Source organism: Vulpes lagopus, chromosome 8, assembly GCF_018345385.1.
Source record: "Vulpes lagopus strain Blue_001 chromosome 8, ASM1834538v1, whole genome shotgun sequence".
Classification (NCBI taxonomy): domain Eukaryota; kingdom Metazoa; phylum Chordata; class Mammalia; order Carnivora; family Canidae; genus Vulpes; species Vulpes lagopus.
Genome location: NC_054831.1, coordinates 74,651,544 through 74,674,263, shown reverse-complemented (window position 1 = coordinate 74,674,263; position 22,720 = coordinate 74,651,544). Strand labels below are relative to the sequence as shown.

The 22,720-nt window shown below is 40.1% G+C and overlaps 1 protein-coding gene across 2 annotated transcripts in view; it reads left to right on the top strand.

The window, feature by feature from the left end:
- Positions 1–22,720, top strand: part of CELF2 (CUGBP Elav-like family member 2) — a 518,459-nt gene that overhangs the window by 108,130 nt on the left and 387,609 nt on the right. For both annotated transcript variants that reach the window (XM_041765402.1, XM_041765403.1), the window contains exon 2: positions 7,257–7,292. In XM_041765402.1, coding sequence (XP_041621336.1) covers positions 7,257–7,292 — 36 coding nt within the window. The remainder of the gene's footprint in view (positions 1–7,256; positions 7,293–22,720) is intronic.

Below are 22,720 nucleotides of genomic sequence, written 5' to 3'. Positions count from 1 at the left end.
CAGGCCTCCCCTTCCCAGGAACATTCCTGAGCTAAGTGTCCAGATGACACTCTTGAAAGAAAAGAAAACACAAGCCCTGAACACCATCTCAGGATGACCGAAGGGGCAGCAGGGCTGTTCGAGTGGCAGCCCCTTGTAGGTGGCCGTTGGGCCGGGAAGCCAATGTTGCAGAACTGATGGGGGGTAACCTTTGGCAATTTTGTTTTCGGGGGCCTGGGACACAGGAACATAGCCAAAGGCATGCAGTTGTGGCTGCTTTATGTAAGCAATACTTGACTGATCCGAAGAAATTCTGAGGCCCCAAAACATCTCAGCGGGGACTCTGAGTAGGCCGTGACTGTTCCTTAGGAGGCTGGGTGGCTCAGCCATGGGAGTGCATTAACCTTAGTGCAGCCAGTCTTCTGGTGACCCAGGGGAGGGAAGTTCCAGCCCACACGGGCCCAGGCCTGTGGGTGCTGCTGGCAAGGGACTCTGGGCTCCAGGGGCCTCCACAGCAGTGTGGGGCAGCTCTTGTCCAAACCTGACGCTTTCTGAGTGATGCCCCTGTGTATCCGAGGGCCTGGTACCCCTCTTCGTCTGCCAGCGTGCTGAGTCTACAGATCCAGCCTGCCCAGCATTTTTTTACACCAAAGCAACACCTCGAATTGTCTGCTTCGTGCAGTGGGTCCTAGGTGAATATTTGCTGAAGGCAAGTGTGAAATGCAATAGTGGCAAGTAAAGCAACCGGCAGAGAAGTTGGGGTGTGTGTTTTGCAGGGGGGGGGGGAGGAAGTGGTTCTGTTTCACGCTTTAACACTCCCCGGAGTCTCCTTCCAGGGGGCACCTCCTGACCGTCCTCTCTTCTTCTGCACCTATCCTGTGAAAGGCAGTAATAAATATCCATTTGCTCATTTGTCTTTGGCCTGCCTCCCCCTTCCACACTGTAAAGTTCCAGAGAGGGGGCCCTTTCTTTGTTACCTGCTGTAGCACACAAGCCAAAGGGAATCAGTAACTGTATCATATACACGTATGTACATGAGTATTATATTTATATGCATATTATATATATTATATGTTTTATATCTATATAATTATATAGATATAAAATGTGTGTGCCCTATTTTATTACCTCTATGGAGTCTCCCAGACAGCAGCTGTGTTACCCTGAGAACACTGCCCAGGAGCCTCCCTCCCCTTTCCAGGCCTGCCCTTCTAGGCTTCTCCCTCTTGTGCGGACCACAAGGCACTTTGCTGAGACCTCAGCCTGCACTGTGCTACAGGACAGGCCCGGAGAGCCTGCAGGTCTCAGATGAGCCTGGACCCACCCTCGCCCTGCCAGAAACCTGGCGCCTTTCAGCCCTGAGACCCCACTCCCCTCCGCCTCATTCTGCTGGCATGGGGGGCTGAGGGTGTCCATCTCCAGGCCACCTTGGCTGGCTTTCTGACCCATCCCACTTCCCTCTAGCCTGGCCACTGCCCTTCCAACTGAATCTGTAGATCTGCCCCCACTCCTGCCTTTGTGCTGCGGTCCTGTCCTGCAAAAAGAAAAAGGAAAGAAAGAAGAAGAAGAAAAATGCATGTATAATATGTGCACACACACACACACACACACACAATTTGTAGCTGGTCAATACTGTGTAGGAATATAACATCCTGATCAAAAGTGTGGATTCTGAGGCCAGAGTGCCTGGATTGCCGGCCCTGGCACTAGCCATGTGTCTACTTACATTTTTCTGCTTCATTTTTCTCATCTCTGTTTTGTTTTAATCCCAGTGATGAGCTCTTGTAAGGGTTAAGTGAGTAAACTCACATAAATGGCCCAGAATAGTGGCTGGTATTAAATGACAGTCCGAACAGTGTGAGCTTGTATGTGTGTGTGTATAGTTTGCACCACATGGGAATAATTGCTTGTGTCTATATACAGACATGCACTCATGCACGGCAGCACACACGATGATATTTTAATCATGTGAGCAGAAATTTAGGAGGGAAGAAATAAGGGACAAAGTAAAGAGATCATAAAGACAAACAATAGGGGAGAACAACGTTGGGTTAGGAAGAATGAGCGATGTTTCTGGGCTTTCTTCATCAGAGAAGAAATCTCTAAGGTGTTTTAGATTTCCTGGAGCTAAGGTTCACCATGGAAGAAAAAAGTTAACGGGCTTAAATTAATGTACGCATTTGTAATGGTGCTTCTAAGTGAGTCTTCTTGTGTGTGTAATATTGGGAAATAGATCCAACTTTAACTGCCCACACTTTGCCCCAAGCCAGGTGACAAAAAAAAAAAAAAAAAAAGAAAAAAGAAAAAAATCTGCTTCCCTCTCATCCTTTTACTCTTAATTAAAGAAAACCTCACCTCTTCTATGACTGAAACATTAAATCATTTGCAGGACATGCAATAGGAATAAACTGCATTTTAATATTTTAAAAGTCTTCATACTTTTGGAAGAATCAAAGGTACCTACCATTGGAGAGGAACATTCCAGGTCTTAAAAATATTTATCATGCCGCCACACAATTAGCATGGGGGCTCTCGTCCTCTGTTTTATAGTTGTCAGCTAATTTTGGAAACTGGCAAGCTGCACAGAAATAGATGGTATGCTCTTGCTTCAACACTTCCTAAAAAAAGAACTGTTTGCATAGTTCAGGAATGGAAAGGGATGGGACATGATGAAGAAGAACGCTATTTCAGACAGATGATAAAAGCTGGCATCACTGTGCACCGGCGAATGTTCTACACATTTAAAACTAAAGTTTTTTTTTTTTTTAAGGGATGCTAAATAATCTACAAAAAAAAAAAAAAAAGGAAAGAAGAAAGAAAGAAAGAAAAGAAAAGAAAAGAAAGAAGAAAGAAAGTATAATACCCACGGGACACTCATCAGCTTTTGAAAAGTGTCTATTCTGTTTTTTTTTTTTTTCTTTGATAAAATTGAATTTATAGCACAACTTCAGATTTGCAGGGAGCTTTCTGTTTGTTCACATTGGTGATTGATCCAACAACTGCAGATCAAAGGGCAGCATTGTTATTACATTCTGGGATTTAGAGAGCCAGGAGGCAGAAGAAATTGCCCAAGGATATGCAACCTGTCGCACTCCCTCCATCGTTTGAGTCTACTTCTTAGCCCCTGGGACAGCTCGATTTCTTGGAACACAGAATTCTGCTTTGTTGTTTTTCTCATCATTGTTTTCACTTAGTTTTTAGCATTCTACTCTTTTCATGAAATCAGATTATCTTAGTAATGGTAACTAAAGAAAGGAAATTAGGGCAATTGCGATAATTCCAGAAGGCATTTTAAGAAATGGATGGGAATTACCTGCAAAGTAGAAACGTTTCTTGGTTCTATTCCATTCATATGTACTGAGTGTCTGGGTTTTGCTGGGGATGGAGTATTCGAAATAACAGATAAGTCACAGTCTTTAAAGGAGCTTTCAGTAGTATAAGATTGAAAAGTATCCACCACTTCATGCCTTATATAATATCCTTTACTGGAGTATACACACTTGGAGAGAAGGATCAGGATCTAATTCACCTTGGTGCCTCTGAAAGCACCCAGCATGGTGTGTGCCAAACATATGCTAAGTGTTCAGTGAGTATGTTGGATGAATAAGTATTAGTGCTGAAAATGAATTATGCTTAGAAGGTCATGTGGACATTGCAACCCATACAAGTTCATTGAAAAAAAAAGCTTGTCTTTATTTTTTTAGAGCAGTTTTTAGGTTCATAGCAAAATTGACAGGGAGGTACAGAGATTTCTCTTATCTCCCTTGCCCTTGCAAATGCACAGCCTCCCCGCCCCCCCCCAACTATCAACATCCCCCACCAGGATGGTATGTTTGTTATCATCGATGAACCTACATTACACCTTAGTATCACCCAGAGTCCATAGTTTGCATTAAGGCTCACACTTGGCCCTGTGTGTTCTGTGAGCTTGTACAAAATGTTTAACAACGTGTATCCACCTTTATGATATCATATAGGGAGTAGTTTCACTGCCCTAAAAATGTTCTGTGTAATACTTTGTTAGGTTCTCTCAAGTGGGTTTTGATAGAGCGTTACCTAGGGGAAGCATAGCATATTATGCTAAATTTATTTTCCTCAAAGATTTCTTTACAAGCGTACAAATTCATGAAAACACAAATGATTCAGATTATTAACAATAGAAAATGGGTAAAAATGAACAAGTTATTTTAAAAGCTCTAGTGTTTTTGCTTATCTTGAAAACGGTATTGGGTTGGTGGGTCCTAGCTCCATTACTGCAGTCAGATATGCTTGGTTCTTCCTCTCTCCATGTTCTTTCTTGAAGCCGTGGAGCTACATGCTCCAATAGAATCATCAGGTTTTTAGGTAACATCTGATAATTTAAACTGTGTTCATCCACTCATGCATGTTCACTCAAAATTACTTTTCCTATGAAGTAGTGTCTGTGATTCTAATGTAAATTTTTGGGTACACAGTTGTAAAACAAAGATTTCCCCCACTCCTTCTTCCTATGTGGACAGCATAATTTTCTTCTGCAGCATTTTTGCTCTGAAAGTAAAGCCAACACTTTGAGCGTGTAGACCCGACTGGGTGAAGTCCTGCATTGTCTTTCATGCACAAATCACACCTACAACTCACCACCTATTTCTAGTTTATTTTTTAAGAGGGACAGGTACTTAAAGACACTTGAGAAAATCACATCTTTCGTCACCCAGTGTTTATGGTTGTCAGGCCCCTAGTCCTAATTCGAGATCGGTTTTTCTTAAGCTACTTGTCACTTTTTGCTCATTCCCAAGAAGATAACTTAGATTCAGAGAAATGAGAACTGTTCCACAGTCAGTTTTCATTGGTTTTATATCTTGTTTCATTAAATTTGAAAATAAGAGTCTCACTAACATAAATTTGTCGAGGAGCAAACACGACATACCCTCAGTCTGCATTCACACTTGGGTGCCAGGAGCCAGAGGGAGATGGGCATTCTTGCCAGGCCTCAGCCACCATGTTTTTCCGAGGGAAGTGGAGAGTATTGCTCACCCCAGTAAGGTTTTGAAACAGAAGTCAATTATGGTTACTTCAGTTCTGTTGTTCTACTGCAGAGCTTCTCCACTGAGGGCAGTTTTGCCCCAGGAGACATTTAGCAACATCTAGAGACATTTTAATTGTCACAAAGTGGAGGGTGAGAGGGGTATGTACTACTGGCATCTAGTGGGTAGAGGCCAAGGCTGCTGCTAAGCATCCTACGGTGCACAAAACAGCCTTTATGACAAAGCAGTATCTGGCCCCAAATGTCATTATTGTGTGAGGTTGAGAAATGCTGCTCTACTATGTGATTTAAGTGAATTTATTATAATGTATGTCCAACATTTTTTTTTAAAAGATACCGGGGGACTCAATATGAAAGTACCTATAATCTGGAAAGCAAAAATAAAGAGTTAAAAGATTACAAAGAAGGAAAGGTAGTGTACCTTGACCCTGGGATGCTGCTATTACTGTGATCAAGCTCCAAACTTAGATCTAATCCTCCAGCGCCAACAAGAAGGTCAGAAAAGTTCATTAATTCATTCCTTGCAAACAAATATTTATGGAGACCTCCCGTATGTCAGCCTCAAGTTACAAAATAATAAATACTAAAATAGAATTTAAAAGATACCTGTTGCGATCAATGTTACAAAGGAAGACTGAAGGGAGGGGTGCCTCTTAGCTAGGGTACCCACAGTTCTCATTCTGTTTGGAAAGAGAAATTTCTAATGCAGGCAGGGAATTCATACAAGAGACAAATACATGTAAAGCCTTCAACAGTGTAGCAGACAAAACTTTGCATTGTGGTTTTGCTAAAGAAATGGAAGCTTTCTCTCAAAAGTTGGTTTCTGAGGCAATAAAATCTGGAGGTTTAATATTATCTGGCCTTTGGGGCCCCTGGGTGGCTCCACCGGTTAAGCATCTGACTCATGATTTTGGTTCAGGTCATGATCTCATGGGTCGTGGGATCGAGCCCCATGTCTGCTTGAGATTCTTTCTCCACCTGCTGTCTCTCTCCCCACTTGTGCTCACACCCTCTAAAATAAATACATAAATCTTTAAAAAATATATTATCTGGTTATTTAGGAGAGAATATATGTATAGGAGCTCAAATTAATTCACTCATTTACAAATCTTTCGTTAATTGAAGGTGGTATGGTTCTGCAGGAACCAGCGAGTTCCTGCGGCTCCTGGGTACTGTCACAGACAATAGGTAGGAGGGAATTCTAGAGGCTGGGAGGGCCAGAGAAAAGTCCTGCAGAAGGAAGCCCTTTATTTGGATGGTCAGGATGAGTAAAGACGTTGGGAGCCTAAGGCTGAGATTCCTAACCCAAGGTTGACACAGTAGTTATAGGAGGTCCACGGACCATCTACAGTTGTGTGCCATATTTTGTTGCATCTGTATGGGTATATTTTTATTTTACCCCGTGCAAAGTGTTTGTGTCTTTAATGAGATTCTTAAAGGGATTATATGACCTGAGGAAGATTATGTACTACTGTTCCTAAGAATTCCGCCTTTAATCCCCCAAAGTTGAACCTACCTCCACTTTTAAAATATCTCATCATTAAGCCTCTATCTCTACCTCTTACTCCTTGCTTCTCTCAACTTCGAAGAACACATCTCTGATTGAAAGATAGGATATTGCAATTAGGAAAAAAGTTAGTTTTGAAATTTGTCTCTCATCCTTCTTATTAGCACATTGTAAAGCTTTCAGTTAGTGACTTGTCTTTTGTGCCACTTGAATTATCCTAGCATGTGCCTTCAAAAATCCCACCTGGTAGGATGCTATAATGAAGAAATAAAAAACAGCAATTTGCTACTAAAAGAGTTGGATTTGTGCTGTACGTGTTCTTTCATAAACCTCAGGTGACAGAGATCAGCAACACAAAGACACATTCTTCAAGGAATTTGTCACTAAATGATTCTTGGAAAAATGAATACATGTGCTTTATTTAACTGGAAAATACCTAAAAGGTGGTTTGGGATTTTTTTTCCTTCCTATTTTCTTTCTGTATGTTGTACATTTTCACATGTTAATATTTTGAACAGAAAGCAGAGGCAAATATTTTGCATGTGTGTGAAATTGCTTTGAAAGTGACCATTGAAATATTTATGGGAATTAATGAGAAATGTAATGAGTGCATATATACAAGGTGCATATACAGTATCTTCTTGACACATGTGATTATAATGCCTTGGCATGTTATGGTTTCATTAAACAGATTTTTATAATTTACCAAAATAAGCTAATCGTATGTATCTTGTTTTTCTCCTTCAGAGAGACCACCACCGAGTTAGCGGGAAGTCTACCAAGGTGAGCAGGCTGGCTTTGATTATTCTGTGTGTGATTTCTGATGTACCTCAAAGGAAATGCTGTATCTTCTTAGAGAGGCCTTTGTAACTTTCTCTTCCTCACATCAGATTCTAAGACCTCGTATTTCATGATGTAAATGCCAAAAATTGTGTATGAGTCACATATAAGATATGTAGCCAAAACATAATGAGAGAAATGTCCATGTATGACTTAGAAAAAGCATCCTTATTTTTTTTTTAGTTATATCATGCGTTCGGAGACGTATGTGTAAGCTATATTCTCTGCAGAAATCATAAACATGTTGCTTCCTTTATTACATTCATGGGAATTAGCACAATGAATTGTATTTTTCTTCAGTATACTACTATTGTGATTGCATTCAAGGACTTCGAGAGTTATGAAAGAATTCTATTTTCCATTAAAGAACTTACATCATAGTTTTGATGATAATATCAATACTTTTGTATTTCTTATTATCGCTGAAATAAATATTTAGTAATATCGTCTCACTCGGAAAAGAAATCGATATATAAATTGATCAGTGTGCTTTATATATTTTTGATATTTTTGTCACTATATGAAATAAGATATGATGAACAGGATGCGTATTATAGACAACTAGCTGTCAAAAATGATTATCACTGTTTATTAGATGAAAGAAAAAAAGAACAACAGTATTTTAAGAAATATTTTAGTGGGCACTGTATGCAGAACCTAGCATCTTGCCTTGGTCTTTGAAGGTGCTCCATAACCGCTTGTGAATGAGTGAATAGGGCATGGGGTATTTCCTGGGAACTGTTGGAAATGAAAATGATGAGAATCTCAAGAACAAGAAAAAGAAGAGCCAGAAGAATGTGATAATGAACAGCAGTAAGGAATAGGGAGAAAGTACATATCGTCACCATCTGTTACAGGAGATAAGCACATTTGGTTGCTTTTTTTTTTTTTATGTAAAGAAAATCTTTGCTTATAGGATCGTGATTAATATTGCCAAAAAAGAAAACTGTTTACTGTGATCCAAATATTTAAATTACTATATGTCTTATTTCTTTGGATATCACCCCAAAGAAACTTTTCAACTCCATGCCAGCTTACAAGGTTAGATGCGGACGTGTGTTCTGGTGTGTGTGTGTCCACACTGAGTTTGTTTGTCATTGCACTTGCGCTCCAGAGAAAGTTCGTTGTGAAGACCTAAGCATTTGTCATTTTCAGAGAGAGAAAGAGATGTGGATCTGCCCATGTTTGTGGTGAGGAAGTTAATCCCAAAATAATGGAATGCAGAATGACTTGCAAACTTTTCTAGAACAGCTAAGCAGCAGACCACCCTGGTATTGTCAGATGAAACCCACGTGGAGCTATAATCACACGGATAGAAATTGCTCAGATGTCTGAGAGACCTGGTGTGCACCTTGGGTCCTGTTAAGTAGTGTCATATCGGGAATACCAAGAGGCAATGCCCATATTCCCTGCGAACCATCTTCCGTTGTAGCTGGTTTATTACTCGAGGGAGGATCTGATCTCTTCTGCAGTTTGGTGGGAAGTTATTTTGGCAGTGAGCCTACCTATTTTTTTTTTCCATGGGATTTTGCTATTCTAATGTTGCACCATGTTGAAAATAAACATGACGACAATCCCATCCTAACCATGATTCATAGTCATTGTAACGCACTACAATTAGGGCATGAGAAATAGTAGGTTAGGTCTTTCTCAATTATGCTTCTTCTGATGTGGTCTCAGGTATCATTTTACTTTCTTTAGAGCAGCTCAGGACGTATCCAATTGACAATTATTTCTCTTCCTCTTATTAACATGAAATAATGTTAATAATGTCGGTGAGGAATCCTTCTGTTCGCAGCAGACTTTTTGCTAGCAGTCGTTGGTTTGTGTGATCTTGTAGAATTCAATCAGTCGTCCAGCTTTCAGCCCTTTTAGAGATTTCTCCAGCCTGTCACTGGCAAAGTGCAAATGAGCCCTGAGAAACCTTGGTGCTATTTAGAACAAGGCACCTGTAGTTATTTTGTTTGTTTGTCAGCTAATGATGAGTGGAACATGACATTTTGCGTTTTTTATGCTTTTAGTCATAAAAACGTGCTTATGCTATAATATCTAGGGAAAAATGGAAAATTCAGGCAACTGCTAACTAGTGATATATGGCTGGAAAGGAAGACAGTGGCATTTGAAAGCAGTTTTGGGGTTTTGTTTTCATTGGCTTTGACTGTCTTGAAATTTTCTGAAAGGCCATTTACAAATATTGCATGGGGGTGGAGTATTTCAACTTTAATTGCTTTACATGGCATTCATTTAAAGTAGCTGGCCACTGGCTGATAATATTCTGTGAAAATGTACAAATCATGTAGCAGTGGATTGTGTCTTGGTAGTTAAAAATGCTTTGAAGTTGAAATGAGATATGTGCGAAAGGTACTTGAACAGGTACCAGGTTTATTTTTCATTACTAATGATAACCAAAATGTGTTTTTGAATTCTTGCCATTGCTGAAATTAAAGCCCGGTAATAATATGTCACCAGAAGAAAAAATTAGATTATATGAGCAACATGCTCTAAGCATTGTAATTATATTATACATATTAAAAACAATGATCTTGTTGGGATTAAAACAAATATTTAAACTGGCTACACGTACTACTCATGCTACCCCTCTTTGTCTTGAAGTGTCCTGGAAATGGAATGTATGTTTCTTATTTCTTGAGCTGTGAAAATGATCATTTTCAATCTCACAGGTGACTCCCCACTTTTATTTTGCTGTAGCAAAGGGCAGGTAAGCAATCTGAACAATTGGTTGTTGTGAACTGTACCTTATGAACTGTAGGTAGGGATGTAAATTTTTCCGTTACAAGCATGTCTTTCAAGATCTTTTTTTAATGGTGAAGGGTGTTTGGTTTGGGTGGATGTGTTTTAATTAAATTATGGTAAAATCCCCAACTATTCAAATGGGAAAGAGGCGCTAAATTAGCTATGGTAAGCCGGGGTTTTAATATAAATGATGCTTATCTAGAGCTAGCACTTGATACTGGATAGCCGAGTAAAGGTATAAACAAGGTTTATATTAACAGAGGCTTTAGCATAATCATGTACTATTATTGGCTATTTTTGAAAAGGTGAGAGCATTTTAATTCTTTGCTAACATAGTCCACTCTTCTAATATAAACTAAATACTTTGGGAAATAAAGCAGTGTACTAGACCGCAGTAGAAGTAGTTGAAGTGCTACAATGAAGATTCGCGAGCTGGTTCTTATAGCACAACACCCAGAGGTCAGGATGCTCTTTGAGAATCATGAGGTATTAGTAAATGAAGCTTAAGATAATTAAGTTTGTAATTCAGAGGCCATGCTGTACAAGATGTTAGCTATTGGAGGCAGGGGCCAAAGGTGAAAGTAAAGAAAGAAAAACTTGGACTTTTTTCTTATATTTTAATCCAACAACTTGATCTTTTATCTGTGCCTTCTTTGAGGGGATTAGGGAATATAAGTATTAAATATACTGTAACAGAGCTCCTGAGTCCTAAAGCACCAGCACAGGCCATAGGGTTGCTATTTGAGATCCTCTGCCAGGAAAGTGGAACTGCTTGTTTATGTGACTATCAGAGATAAAAGTCACTATATTACTGTTTCACATATGGAATTTGGGTCTTCGATTATTGATCTTTATTTGGAATTTGAACTGAATAGATATAAACTTTCTGATTGGCCATATCTCTCAGTCATGGGCATTGGGTTTTAAAGTAGATGCCTGTGACCCGTAGAGAGCTTTGGTAAGTAAAAGAACCTAATATTTCTTGTTGTCTTCAATACAAAATGCTATCTTCTTTAGAAATTGGAAGATAGGAAGAAAAAAAAAAGAAATTGGAATATAGGGACACCTGGGTAGCTCAGTGGTTGAGCATCTGCCTTTCGCTCAGGTCATGATCCTGGGGTCCAGGGATCGAGTCCTACATAAAGCTCCCCATCATGGGGATCCTGCTTCTCTCTCTACCTGTGTCTCTGCCTCTCTGTGTGTGTCTCTCATGAATGAATAAATAAAGTCTTTAAAAAGAAATAAATTAGAAGATTAAAAATGTTGGTGGCACCCAAAGCAAATGCAACAAAAGCAAAAATTAACAAGTGGACCATATATCAAATTAAAAAGCTTCTGCACGGCAAAGGAAACTATCAACAAAATGAAAAGGCAACCTGTGGAACAGGAGCAAATGTTTACAAATCATATATATAACCTAATAAGGGCTTAATATCCAACAAATATAAAGAACTTACACTGCTTCTCCCTCTGCCTGTGTCTCTGCCTCTGTGTGTGTGTGTGTGTGTGTGTGTGTGTCTCATGAATAAATAAATAAAATCTTTTTAAAAAAATGGGGTGGGGGGATCTCTGGGGTGGCTCAGTGGTTTAGTGCCTGCCTTCAGCCCAGAGTGTGATCCTGGAGTCCTGGGATCGAGTCCCACATCAGGCTCCCTGCATGGAGCCTGCTTCTCCCTCTGCCTTTGTCTCTGCCTCTCTCTCTCTCTCTCTCTCTCTCTCTCTCTGTGTCTCTCATGAATAAATAAATAAAATCTTAAAAAAAAAAACTTACAGAAATCAATAGCAAAAGTACAAATAACCCAATTAAAATCTGGGCAAAGGACCTGAGTAGACATTTTTTCAAAGTAGACTTACAAATGGCTGACAGATACATAAAAAGATGATTGGCATCACCAATCATCAGGGAAATACAAATCAAAACCACAATGAGGTATCACTTCACACCTGTTGGAATGGCTACCATGAAAAAGGCCGGAGATAACAAATGTTGGTGAGCATGTGGAAGAAAGAGAACCCTTGTGAACTGTAGGTGGGGATGTAAATTGATGTAGCCATTGTGGAAAACAGTATGGAGTTCCCCCCGCAAAATTAAAAATGGAGCTACCACATGATTCAGCGATCTCATTTCTGAGTAAATATCCAAAGTAAATGAAAATAGGATCTCAGAAATATGTCTACACTCCAACATTTAGTGTAGCTTTATTCAAAATAGGCAAAATATGGAAACAACCTAAATGTCAACAGATGAATGGATAAAGAAGACGTGTGTATATACACACATATGTACACACATACATACATACATACACTAGAATATTATTCATCCATGACAAAGGGGTTCTGGCATTGGCAACATGAATGAATATGGAGGACATTATGTTAAGTGAAATAGGCCAGACAAAGACAACTACTGCATGGTATCTCTTATGTGTGGACTCTAAAAAAACACAAAACAAATAAATAAATGAAACGATCAAATTCATAGAAACATAGAGTAGAAAATTGTTTTCCAGGGGCTGGGGAGTGAAGAAAGTAGGAAAAAAAATGTTGGTATTTCCAGGCCAACCTCTTACTAAGTAATCTGGAACTGATGAGCATATCCTGTCTTTTTTATAATCCCTAAGAAAGAATAATTCCCCCAACTTTCCTGGGACCCAAGTCTGACCCAGTTTAACATTTACGAAATCTATCATTTATTCATTAATTCAACAAAGGCACATCAAGTACTATATGCCAAGGATAGTTGTAGGGTCTTTGGTAGAAAACAAATGGAACATTGTCTCTTCCCTGGAGTGGTTTAGGCTGGTGTAGCAGGCACAGCTCATCAGAGTGCTGGGGAAAGTGTTTAATGCCATAAGATAGAAAGACATCTAAGCAAGTAATAGGCACTAAGGAATTCCAGCAGCAGGATGAGGAAGCAAGGACAGCCTCGTGAATCAACTTTCTGAGCATGACTTGAAAAGATAGGTCAAGATGGAGCATGTAGCAGTGGAGAGGGTTGTGCACTCCACACAGAGGGAAAGTCATCACAGAGCCCAGGGGTGGTACATCAGCAGGAAGTGGTACCATATTGTTGGATAGTGTGCAGAGGTGGGAAGAGGAGCTTAGGGGATGACTGGTTGATGTGAGGGTTTAGACACCAGTCTGCAGAGCTGTTATTCTCTTTGAGACTGTTCGTCCAGGGAATGTCCTAAACTGTTTTTAAAGAGAAATCTGGGCAAATTAATAGAAGATTTGGGGAAAGAAAAGCAGTTAAAATTCTCCACATAGGACACCATTATACCCCTAGACCTTACAATCCGCAGAACCCTCCCTCTCAGATTCACTACGTTGCTAGCAATAAAAAAACAAGCCACACATCTTAGATGCCATTTTTTCTGTGAAGGCTTCTTTGCCCTGAAGGGTTTTATGCTCCTTCTGTTAATGTACAAAGCCCCGGGTGCTGACTCCTGTCCTAGCATTTGTATTACTGATGCTGCAGTTTAATGGAGGACTTCTACAACTTCCCCACTAAGTAGAAACCACATTGAGATCCCATTATTATTCATTATTTATCCTCAGTGCCCAGCAGTGCCTGAACATGTTAGGCCCAGAAAACAAATACTTATATCAGTCTTTGACCATCTGAGAGAAGAGATGTTTGAATGAATGCATAAAAGTTTGAATTGGAAAGTATCTTAGTCAGCTATAACAAAACACCATACTACAGACTGTTGGCTTAAACAACATTTATTTTTTAAGGTTCTGGAAGCTGGGAGGTCCAAGACCAAGGTGCTGGCCAATTCAATACTCAATGTCTGGATGGGGACCTGAGTCCTGGTTTGCCAATGGCTGCCTTCTTGCCATATCCTCTTGTGGATATGACACACTCTAAGTGTGTCATCTAAGACTTCTAATCCCGTCATACCGACCCCACCCTCATGACCTCATCTAAATCTGATTACCTCTCCCAACGGCCCTACCTCCTAATTCCATCACATTAGGGGCTAGGGCTTCAACACATGGATTTGGGGACATAGGGGTGCAAACTTTCAGTCTATAGTAGGAAGGAAGGGAAGGAGCACTGAAGAAGCCTTCTCCCAGAGAACCAGTGGTAGACCAGATGTATGATTTCTGCCTACACTCTTTCTTCCCATGCTGCTCACTGCTTTGTACACATGGCATCCAGAAGCATTCATCTTATTGGTTGGAAAGTTATTAACCTAAATTTGACTGTTAATTTGACTATTACTAGGCTGTTTGGAGCTGTTGCTGTTGACTCTGTGTTAGCACAGAGGTTAGGAGAATCTTGTGTCTGCTGTTTCTTCATTGTGTGACCTTGAGCAGGTTAGTCAACGTCTGTATCCGTGTTTCATTGCTAAATTTGGAAAAATTATACCTGTCTCAAAGTGTCAGTGTGAGAAGATAAACCATATAATACGTTGAGCTCAGTGTCAGGCACACAATAAACAATCAATACACGGTTGGTATTATAGTGGTCCATTCAAAGATGGGTTGATGCTAATTATTTTACCAACACTTTAGCACTGTCCATATCTAAGACAAGGCACCTTTGGTATTGTAAGAAGCAGCCTAGTGAAATGGTTCAGCACATATGCTCTGGAGCCAAACTCTAGCATGTGTTCAAATCACAATTCAGCCATTTACCAGTTCTGTGATCTTGAATGAATGTCTTTACCTCTGTGGTGCCTCGTGTTCTCTGTAAAATGGGGGCAATAATAAGCCAATGGTTCTGATAATAAAATGATGCGATACATGTAAAGTGCCCAAAGCAGTGTTTACTTTGTTATTTTATTATAAAGAAATTAGAGTTGCATGCTGGCTGAAACTTGTGGTGGGGAATGAAGGTGTAGCAAGCCCCTGATTCACATATTCATTATTCAGTGGCCAGATTTTTCTTTTTTACTTGCCATGAATGATTATTGAAAAATAATAAAGCAAAATGCCCCAAACATTAACTAAAAAATTCCCTTGACCTTGCTGTCAGGCATGAAAATAATGATTACCCAAAGAAAGTATATATGCAGATACTGCCCATCTAACATGGGCAGCTCTCTCGGAAACATGATTTTCATTATTTCTCTAAATTACCTAAATCAAAACATTTCATTCTTTATAGATGTATATAAGAGTCCATAATGACTGAATTAAATTGCACTTGTTTTATAATATAGTGTTCTGATGTGTAACAGACTATCAAAGGAACGATCTTTACAAGGAAAACTTTAGAATATTGTTAAGTTACTCACTGCATGACCTATTTAAACAGCTGAGATTCTTCTTGTTGTAGACTGCATAATTAAATTTTAAATGGAACATGATAAAGAAATTATACTGGTGATCTCCAGAGATTTTGATACCCTATTTGGCTCTTTATAAGAGTATAGCAAAGGCATACTTTAAAATTTAATAAAGGCCTGCCCTAATTTTTTTCCTTTTAGATTTTTCTTATCTGCTCTGTAATTCAAAGCTATGTTATATTATCCACAAGTGTTACCTGAAATAAATGATCAAAATAAAAATTCTTAAAAGCGCATTTATCCCAATTTGAGAATTCCATTATTTGCACACGAGAGCTTTTGTGTATCGGTTGAACTCCTTTAAGATAAAACCTGCCATTTCCTGAATTTGTCACCATAGAGAATTGGGGCTTCATTCATTCTGTTTGTGGAAGCATTCATATCTTCAGAGCTTCTAGAGCAAAGGAGTAGAAAATGGTTTCCATGGAAGGTATAATTTTGCAATTAGAATTCCTTATTTGCAATGTCAGAGTTGCACTTCTTGAGAAGATTGAAGGGAAAACACGCGTGCACACACACACACACACACACATGCACACTCAGCTCGCAGTAAAGAGAGCCAGGACAGAATAAGGATAATTTCTGGCTCCAGCATTCAAAGAGCCAATGCAGCCTCTTAGATAAATAATTTTGTCTCCTAATTTTCCGTCGTTCATTTTCTTTTGTACTTAAAGGGACACTGCCAAGATAAATTTATGTGTTAGATATAATTTTCTCATATTTGCTTAATACAACTTTGTCGTAGAAAGCAGACCCATGGGGAGAAAAAGCTGCTCCAGCTTCCCTGGAGGGCTTCGGGTTTTGCCATCCACTGAGCTTTGACAAAACACCAGGTGGGAGGGTTTCTCTCCCCATCCAGGGCTGGCTTGGTTTTTACACCTTTGGAAACATTTACCTCCTCCGATGTTTGGAACTTACAAGCTACCAACATTGTAGAAATTAATACAATTCAATTTTATGTATACATACGTATTTTTAAACCTCACAAACCTTTCTTTTCGGATTAGGTTTTGTAAATGTTTCTGTTATGTATTTCTGTTTTCCTTCTTCCTGGCAAAAATACAGATTTCCTTTTGGGCCCAAACCACTCAAGCATCCTGTGTTGTTTTCATTTTTCAAATAAGCAACATTAAACTCACATAACACTATATAAAACCAAACTAGGGCAGTGACACAAGCCAACAGAGAAAATAAATTCACCATTTAGCCTGACTATTCATCCTCAACCCTCTGCTTGTCGTGATGATTTTTTTTTTTTTTTGGAGGGGGTGAAGGGGAAGGAGGACATAACTTTAAGGAGCAATGCTGAGCTACATAAGGGATTCTAAAGAGAACTCCATATTGGGAGCATGAGTATCCAGTGAATACGTGGAAATTCTACTTTACCACTGTAATGCAACATTTGAGACCCTTCCTCATCCAGAGTCAGACCAATGGAACTAGCATCTACAAGAGTGACATCTGGTGGCTCATAATTCATTATAGTACATCCAGTTCCCCTTCCAAGGTAAAGGGACACCATTCCCAAATTAGGCTTTAAGTGAAAAAGGTTTCTGCAGATAGTTCACAATTTAAACAAATATATTTAATGAACAATGAAGATGATTACTGGCATAATAAATAGTAAAATTTTTAAATGACTCTGTTGGTATTGACAATATCATTATTACTGGCTGTGTCACTGACTACCCATATGAACAAGGAAATATATAAGGTCCCTTATATATAAATATATAAGGAGGAGGTTACAGGGTTCTACGATCCCTGCCTTTAAGAACCAAAAGGATTCTGAAGGTGGAAATGTGAATTATAATAGGAGAAAGTATGCCCTTCCTTAGACTGCAGTGCCTAGCACAGAGTCTATCACATGAGAAGTTGGAAACATTTTTATTGAATACGTTACGTATTATGTAAATTGGCCAAATATTTCAGTTCAGAAGGGATAAAGAACCTTTTTTATATGACAATTGAAAAATTTCACAAGGGAGGATACAGATCTTCTGGGAAAAGAAACAGCAGTAACAAAGCAAAGAGTCACAAATACGGAGTGTCCTGAAATGGGGATGCAGCCAGCTGGTTTCAACCAGATGGTTGCTGAGAAAATAGTAAAATAGGCGATTAGAGAAGCAGGTAGGAGCTAGCATGCAATGCTTTAAAATGGTAGGAAGAGTTTTCCTTTCAGTTTGCTTTGTTTTCAGTTGGCTGTCGGAGGCATTTGAGCCGGACAAATACAGGATTCAAAGAGTATGTTTGTCAGGTGACCTGATGGTGTCCTGTAAAATATATCCTATGGGAAGAGCTGTACCAGCCTGTGAACTCCCTGAGGACTCGGTCCACATCCATTTTGCTCACCTTTTCATCCTCAAACACCTAGTACGGTTCCTACAGCACATATTAGGTGCTCAGCTATGCACTGAATGAATTAATGAGTAAATGGGAGGTGAGCTTTTTAAATCACTCAAATGGGGATCATAAGCACATGAATGAGACTGGGCTCTGTAGAACGAAAAAAAAAAAAAAAAAACAAGAGCTGATGACAGAAACTATTGGGAGAAACAAATCAGCATGACTTGCTCAAACCCAGACAGTGGAGGAGAGGACAGCCCAAAGGATTATCCAGTTTCCAGCTTGGGAAATGTCATTGTATCACCCACAAAACCCAGAGAGGTCTAGAGGAAGAGTTTGCTGGGGCGATAAAGAGGGTTGTTTTATACTGAGTTTGGGATCAGGCCAGATATCCAGATGAACGTTCCTGGTGGTCTTGGGAGTTGTTTGCATGAAAGTTCTGTTGTCCTTTCATATCCACAAATGGGCTTTGCCGTTGTCTTTCCTAGTAGCATCCCTCGCCAAGTTAAGCAAGATGCAAGTTTGATAGGGAGGCCTCAAAGATGAGGAATGTTGAAGCAGAGATAAGCGTAATATTTAAATGGTTTCTAAGTCATCCTGGCAATGTCTCAGGGAAATAAAGTAAAGAGTTCTTTAGGGTGTTTCACATATTCGACCACACTTTCCTTTTAAACACCCACCTCGGGGGATCCCTGGGTGGCACAGCAGTTTAGCGCCTGCCTTTGGCCCAGGGCGCGATCCTGGAGACCCGGGATTGAATCCCACGTTGGGGTCCCGGTGCATGGAGCCTGCTTCTCCCTCTATGTCTCTGCCCCTCTCTCTCTCTCTCTCTCTCTCTCTCTCTCTCTCTCTTTCTCTCACTGTGTGCCTATCATAAATAAATTAAAAAAAAAAAAAAACACCCACCTCAATGGCCATCTTGTCCCAACATTCAGTGTGAAAATTTGGTACGTAATACTGTTAGTGGGGCTCTGTTGGCAACAGAGTGGTGTAAACCGCCTGCTCTCATTTGGCCTTGGCCTGGTGCTGCTTGGCTAATTCCATCAGGACTGGAGTTTTATCTTTTCTGGGTGCTCGCCTGGAGCCCCTGGCAGCTGACCGTGCTCAGTTGAGAAAGTTCGATCCAAGTTCAACTTCCATGATGCAAGAGTTTCTCTTTACTATCACGGTGAGTTGAAACCCAACACTGGTGCAACATTTTAGCTGTTTATTTTGTAACCTGACTGTGGGCATTGCCTAGATATTATAAAGTAAAATTTCCTATGGAAGAGCAGAGATTCGTTTGGGGAAGCTTCGGGGCCACTTTAGGTCTAACAGTTAAGGGAAAATCGGTCCCAAAGAGGGTCCCTGGTAGCTGACAGCCCAGGGCTTGTAGAACCACGTGGATTTTAGATTTTGTCTACCAATGTGTGTGGCCATTCAAACATCATACAGAGATGCTTGTGTGGATTAAAGCATTCTGTTCCCATTCTAGCCACAGTAAAGGATGGGACAGTAGTTCCCCTTATATGTGGTTTCACTCCCCATGGTTTCAGATACTCGCAGGCAACCACATCCAGAAGCAGATGATCTTCCTTCTGACATATGGTCATAAGGGCAGCCGTGGCCTCACACTGTCATAATGCCCACATCATTCAGCTCGCTTCAGCTCATCACACAGGTATTTTATCATCTCAACATCCTCACAAAAAGAGCGAGGGTGAGTACAGTACAATACAATATTTTCAGAGACCACAGTCACGTAACTTGTATTACAGTATCTTGTTTTAACTCTTCTATCTTATTGTTCATTAGTCTTGTTCATCTCTTACTGTGCCTGATTGATTGATTGATTTGTTAAAGATTTTATTTATTTATTCATGAGAGACAAAGAGAGAGAGAGGCAGAGACATAGGCAGAGGGAGAAGCAGGCTCCCTACAGGGAGCCCGATGTGAGGCTCGATCCCAGGATCCCGGGATCACACCCTGAGTCGCAAAGGAAGACACTCAACCAGTGAGCCACCCAGGTGCCCACTGTGCCTGATTTATGAACTAAATTTCATCATAGCTGTGTTCATATAGAAAAAACACAGTGTATATAGGGTTCAGTATTATCCAAGTATCAAGTATCAGTATTATCCAGTATTCAAACATCCTCTGGGGATCTTGGAATGTGCCTCCGGTGGATAAGGGGGGATGACTGCATTACTTTAGAATGGAGAAGTGAGACCCCGTGAAAGAACTGAGATCTGGAGTGCAAGAGGAAGTCAGAGCGGGCATCATGACTTCTCCGCCCAGTGATGCAGCGAGTGCTTGCATACTTCTTTCTTTTCTCTTCCTCTCCACCTCTGGCGGGATTCTCTCCCTTCTCTGGTCCATGGGTACAGTGTGGTTGACTCTCAGAAAGTAGAAAGAAGCAATAAGACCTTTAGAAGGAGCAAGGATAAAGACATGGTTAGGTTACTCTCACTCACTACAAAAATAAATTTTCCACAAATAAATGGTCTTTTTTTTTTTTTGCCTTAAGTTACTCAGTGGAACAATAATCCCACTTTAATGTAAAAATTGCCCAGGATCCCAAAGTAATGTGCACCCGAATTGTGAAAATCACCTTGTGCTATGTAAATGTTCTCGCCCCCACTATGTGCCCCAGCTTGTTACTTTTTTGTATGTTGAATGAGAGGACTTTAGAGCTAGATGGAGTTTATTGTGTCATCTCCTTGTTTATCAGATGAATAATAGACTGAGCGTCAGAGAGTCCTCATGACCTCACAACCTGGGCTTGCTGGTCAAGCTGGTATTTGCTTGGTGTGGATGGAGTCCAGTTATCATTTCAGGGCTTGTTTTGGAGTGGGGGAGAGGCATAGGCCTAGAAACCCCTTTACTTTCTGGTTGTCTGTACGTCCCCCCTCTCCAGCACTTCTCTAGTAACTTCTTTCCCATTCCCCTACCTGGCCTTCAGAACAAAAACGTCATTTTCAGTGTTTCCATTTATACCACATGATGTCATGTTGTATGTTAGAGCTCCTCCAGTCTTCGGGTACATGTAAATCACCGGAGGGTTATGTTGAAATGCATATTCTGATTCAGTTGGCTCATGGTGAGACCTGACCTTCTGCATTTCTAATGAGTTCCCAGAGGAGTCCTAAGGCTTCCAGTCCTTGGACCACAGAACCACCAGCCACATCTTGTTTGAAAGAAGTAACAGTCACTTACCAAATTCTAATCCATGCCTTCAGGAGTTGATGCTTTTATTCCTACTGTCCCACCTTATCTCTGGTTGGCTTGTCACTATTTACTTTTTTGAGAAGACGCCACAAAAGCATTTTGGAAACTTCCACTGCAGGAGTAATTTCTTTTCAAACTCTGAGTAACTATAAAACCACTATAGAAGCCTGCAGATTGAAAAGAACTAAATAAAGGCAGTGTTCTATTATCAAGCCTGTACGAGTTTAGGATATAATATCAATCAAGATCTGACTTTCAATTCTAAGTTTATGACGAGCAGCTATCATCGAAGGAGAGACCAGAAGTTTGGCTATTAGAAAGTTTTTATTTCGCAAATATGAAGTCTTATTTATGTCAAGTAATTGAGTTCCCAGATATTCCCATTCTGCACAGTGACTGTAGACCGTGTAAGTCTAGGTAGTATGACAGTATGAATATATGTATATTCATATTCAGGAATCAGCTTCAGCACTACAGTCAATTCACGGGCCATGGAACTGATTTCTGGAAACTGACATTTATTGACTGCGCAGATGTTAAAATTGTCTTTGTTTTATTCATTCCGTGTGAAGCTGAAAAGTATTATAGAAGTAATATTGTCTCTCTCTTTCTACTTCTATTCCTATTCATCCTGTCCCCTTTACTGAAGAAAAGTGAGGTGTCTTGGATATAGCAATCTAATTTGCAAAGACTCAAGAGGGAGAGAGGGAGCGAGAGAGAGACAGGTAACACTGAATATTCAGAATTCAATAATGAAAAAATAATCACTTTAGTGAAAAGCCAGCTGTTCTTTGATTTCTAATAGACTTGTGATGTTGATAAAAAAAAAAATAGCATTCAAGTAAAGTTTACGAAGTAGAATTGGTTTGATTCAGGGTCTCATATTGTTTTGCAGAATAGGAAATGTTATTTAGCTTTCACAAAAAGCAGAGCAGCACAGCCAGTCCAAAGACCCAAATGCCAAAGGATTATCTTTAAATTTAGAGAATGAAAAATGCAAGTGCATTCTATTTGAGGCATCACACGATAATTCTTTCAGAGAATATGCCTGTGTTTTCTACGTCCTTCAAATTTCACTAGAATGAATACTTTATGGATTTTCGTGACACTTAGGGATGTGTTAAAAATACCATTGCAGACATACCAGGCAGCTTAGGTTTAGATGATCTTCGATCTGAATGAGTTTAGCATTCGGCTATTTTCCTACTTGGAAAAAAAAAATGGAGTTTTGCGACAATTTGGTAACTTTTCTATGTCTCCCCAGGGAGTTTGTACGTTCAATGAGTTTCCCCCAAAGCTAATACTGAATCCAAAGAGAGGAATCCAAGGACATGAGGGAGAGGGGAAGTGATGCAGGGAAGGAGGACAGCCAGTAAGCATATGCTCATAGGTGGGTACTGCCTGGCAGTGACCCATGCACACCGGGCACCTGTGGGACACTGTCCCAGTGAGAGGTGAGCCAGCTGGGCTGTTGTCCATAATGCCTTATCCTTCCATGGTTTATGTTACTCTGCGAGCATCATTCTTGGGTACTTCATCTTCCCCATGCTCAGGCCAAGCTCTCCAAAAGGCCAGAAAAATAGCTCTTTCATTCCCTGAAAGACAGAATGAGGCAGAAATTCACAGGCTTCTAGGGAAGCATCTGCAGGTGACCCTGGAGACAAACTGAGGGCATTAAAGCAGAGCATGGACAGTATCTTATCAGTGCATCACTTTTATATTCCCAGCACTCGTTATAATGCTTGGAACCTAGCAGATGTTTAA